Source organism: Trachurus trachurus, assembly GCF_905171665.1.
Source record: "Trachurus trachurus genome assembly, chromosome: 21".
Classification (NCBI taxonomy): Eukaryota; Metazoa; Chordata; class Actinopteri; order Carangiformes; family Carangidae; genus Trachurus; species Trachurus trachurus.
In genome coordinates this window covers 9,319,466-9,323,148 of record NC_139899.1, presented here as the reverse complement: position 1 = coordinate 9,323,148, position 3,683 = coordinate 9,319,466, and the positions used below count along the sequence as shown (strand labels likewise).

Here is a 3,683-nt window from a genome sequence, read left to right as displayed (position 1 = left end):
CAGTAGTAGCTACATGCAGTCATTTCTTTGTGGGTGTTGCTTTTACTAGGAATAACATGCAATTTCACAAAGATAATACAAAACAAAGAGCTGAATATTATAAAAGATATGCCTAGTCAAAAAACTACAATATAACCTGAGTAGCCTACCATTTTTTTCTTGTCACTCCATGAGTAGGCTATAATGCCCCATAACTTAAAGTGGGTGAATGCAAATTGGTCTTAAGTTTCCAATATTAGTTCAAAATTTGTAACAGACTGGGAAGCACTGATAATAATGTAACACTGACAATATCTCCAGGTGATATTTATTGTTTTCATCCACTAGCCTACCTACCATGAAAGTGCTATATCCCCCCTCCCACCCCATTACCAGCACAACAACAACCACCTCACCCCTTCATACAGATTCAGTTTCATGTAATTCATGCACAAAAATGCCCTTAAAACAGAATTATGATGTCCAGGTGGACAAAGTTGATATCATGTTTAGATAAAATCTGTTTTCATATCTATCCCAATGTGCAGATGTAAACTTTTTTTGCTATTTAGGGAGGCCATCATACAGTATGGCACTGTGTGTTGTCTTCTCAAGAGTAATAAACATGAAAAGACATAAAGCGTGCTGAAATTTATAGCTATGAAAAAACCCTGCTTCTCGTCCCTTCCCCCAGCTCCTCATCTAAATAAGAATTGTAGTTCCTTGTTCCTCCCATAGCGTTCCTCATAAAGCCTACAGAGCCTAAAGAACCTGCCCTCAGCATGTCTGTCTCCTCTTTTTCATCCTCATCCACCCCTTCGAGTTCCTCTTCATCCTCTAGACTTGAGCTGTGTGAGTCAGCCTGAGGCCTGGCAATGTCCATCCCCTTTCTCTCTGTATCTGTCAGTGAGGATGTCAGGGCTGCTTGCTCTTTGGCTTTACGACTTCTCTTCCACTTCATACGTCTGTTCTGGAACCAGATCTTGACCTGGTGAAAGAAAACAGGAGAGAGAAATGTTAAAAAGGCATGACGTGACTTGATTAAATATTGTGAGCGCTCTTTGTGAGTTGTAACAATGGTGTAGCCTACCCAACTTTGTGATGAAATATGATTTTTAATCTTCTCCTCCTCAAGGAAAATGAATGAGGAAGTTGTAGGACTACTGTATGTATTGTAATAAGAAATAATCTAACATCTGGTGAATATATTAATGTTATGATGTTGAACAGATTTTAAACTAGCTTTTTTGCTAGGACTGGAAATTATGTTTTTCTTTTTATACATGTTTATAGTCAGCCAATATAAGTGAAAGTTTACTTAATGCTCAGTGTTGGTCATTGCCGATATATCTTCAAAAGAGTCTGATATAGTAACAAACGTCAGTGTATTGTGTTAGGCTATGTCATTATTGTAGTCTCAGGTAATTTCTTCCTCACCTGAGTTTCAGTCAGCATGAGTGAAGTGGACACCTCAAAGCGTTTAGGCCTGGACAGGTACTTGTTGAGCTTGAACTGGTTTTCTAATTCAAGCAGCTGCTGACTGGTGAATGCTGTCCTGGGCCTCCTGCACTTCCCCAGCAAACCTGCCTGGGCCGAAGCTGAAGGGCAAAAAAAAAAAAAAAAGACACAGGCCAAGAGCAAAGAAAAGGGTTATTCTGGGCATTTGTCATTGTTTACATTTTTTATTATACAGGTTTCATCCATCTTATTTCTATAAGAACACAACAGCGGCCCACAGGCCTACAGCAGCCTGAGGAAAACAGAAATAAAACATAAATTTGACACTTTTTAAAAAATAAATCCTAAAATGAAGATCCCACAATCCCTCAGTTTGTTTACCAGTCCATGGTTTACATGCTACAGGCCCAGCTGCCTGTCTGTCTTCCTGTCTGTGTATCTTGCTGTCTCTCTGTTCGTTAACATTTATTACCCTGATGTGAGGTGGTGGTGAGAGGATATTGCTTTAGTGGGGTAATAAACCACCACAGAGGTCCATTACCTTAATGAAAACACTATAAATGTTATCAATTGATTAAGTGGTAGATCTATTTCAGGTGTTACCTTTACCGTAAATGTTGCTTGTTATTTTTATGAGATAAATTGTCCTTAAGCGACAGCATCTCAATGTCAGGGTAGGCGACTATCAAAACCAGGATCAACACACAGGTGATAGGAGACCCTCAAACATGAATGGTTGTTGGCCTTTTTACAGACAGATAGAATTTATATTTAAAGAGACATTAATGTTTGAGCCCTTATAGGATGGGCCTTTAGCTATACATCCTACCTTATTTTAAAATAAAGGACCTATTTTCTGTCTTTTTGTGAACTCATTCTTCTCACTTACTTTTCGTCCATTTGATTTAAATGAAAGAAAAATATTTTGCAGAATGAAATAGGCTACAATTTTAATCTTATTGTCCAATTACGAACAAAGCTTACATTTGTAACTTGTGTAAAATGTTTATTGAATGATATTTGAATCAAACGCATAATATTTAGTTTATGTAAATAATAAACTATAGTAAAATATTCCTGTCATTTTAATAAGGCTGTCTGATAAGTAATACGTGGTGGGGGGAGAAAAAGAAAAGTAAAACCTCACCTCCATATTCTCCAAATCTGGGTAACATCAACCCGGCTCTGATCCAGGGCTCCAGTGGCACTGTCCCGGGCATGGTGGCCCCCTTCAGCTGCTCCGGGTATGGCTGGACTAGCTGCGTAAAGCCGGGGTATATGAATGCGGGGTGCTGGCCCCCGAGGGCCCCCAGAGGATACATGGAGCCCGGGTACATTCCGATGAAACCCCCTTGGTGCAGAGCACTGAGTCCTGACTGGGATAAGTTGAAGAGCTGGGACTTGGACAGGACTGGCGGGGCAGGAGAGGAGCTCGCTGGGTGTGCATGAGGGGAGGGAGTCTCCGAGCCGCGGTTTGACACCGGACTGTCTCCGGGGCTCCTGCTGTAGTACAACCCGGGGGACGCAGCATCGCTGTCCGTCCTCTGCTCCACGTCCTGTGCCAGCAGCGCGTCAATGCGAAAGTTTTTTGACTTCTCCACGGCGGCAGTCATTCTGTTCAAAAATGTGTCAGCTGATGTTAAACTACGTGAAACTAAACTTATGATGAACTTAACAAATATATTCCTCTGACTGGTCTTTGTAACTTCTGCACTCACTGCTGACCTTATATCTCTTAGAGTTCGCAGAAACTGCTGTTTTCACTGCGCTGAAGAAATGTTTTCTTTTTGCCCCTCTCCACTTGTGCCATGCGCGTAAATAACACACATCACTCTCAGACAGCTTGCTGAGAAATCACTCGCACTGAGTATATCTATAAAAAATCTGCTGCATCGTGATTGGCCAGAGCCCTGCAGTAGGGCAGGCTGTGCTCCTCACGCTGAAGGGTCAGTTGTAGGCTAGGCATTCAAGAACAAGTGAGAACTATAGAAGAAAAAAAACTAAGAAGAAAACAAAAAGGCATAGAAATAATGTTAAAATTCTTATAAGGTTTAAATTACGGGTTTAATTTCTATTGCTTTATGAACAATGCATGTGTTTCTATTTTTCTTGTTTTGAAGGCTATTTATTTTGTTCTCTTAGCTGTTTGGCAGTTTGACCTGGTTTAGGTGAGATTAGTTGAAGCGTTCTCTCAATATGCACATTCACATTCACAAACATGCCACACACACAGAGATGCACTTTAT

The 3,683-nt window shown here is 40.7% G+C and overlaps 1 protein-coding gene across 1 annotated transcript; it reads right to left on the bottom strand.

Annotated features, from left to right (window-relative positions):
* Positions 1–432: 432 nt before the first annotated feature.
* Positions 433–3,222, bottom strand: LOC311004455 (uncharacterized protein). The gene is made up of 3 exons (XM_083996528.1): positions 2,585–3,222; positions 1,417–1,577; positions 433–967 (listed from the first exon to the last, which is right to left on the bottom strand). Exons 1-3 carry the CDS (start codon positions 3,048–3,050, stop codon positions 638–640), a joined length of 957 nt encoding a protein of 318 aa, XP_083852654.1. The 5' UTR covers positions 3,051–3,222; the 3' UTR covers positions 433–637.
* Between the last annotated feature and the right edge of the window lie 461 nt (positions 3,223–3,683).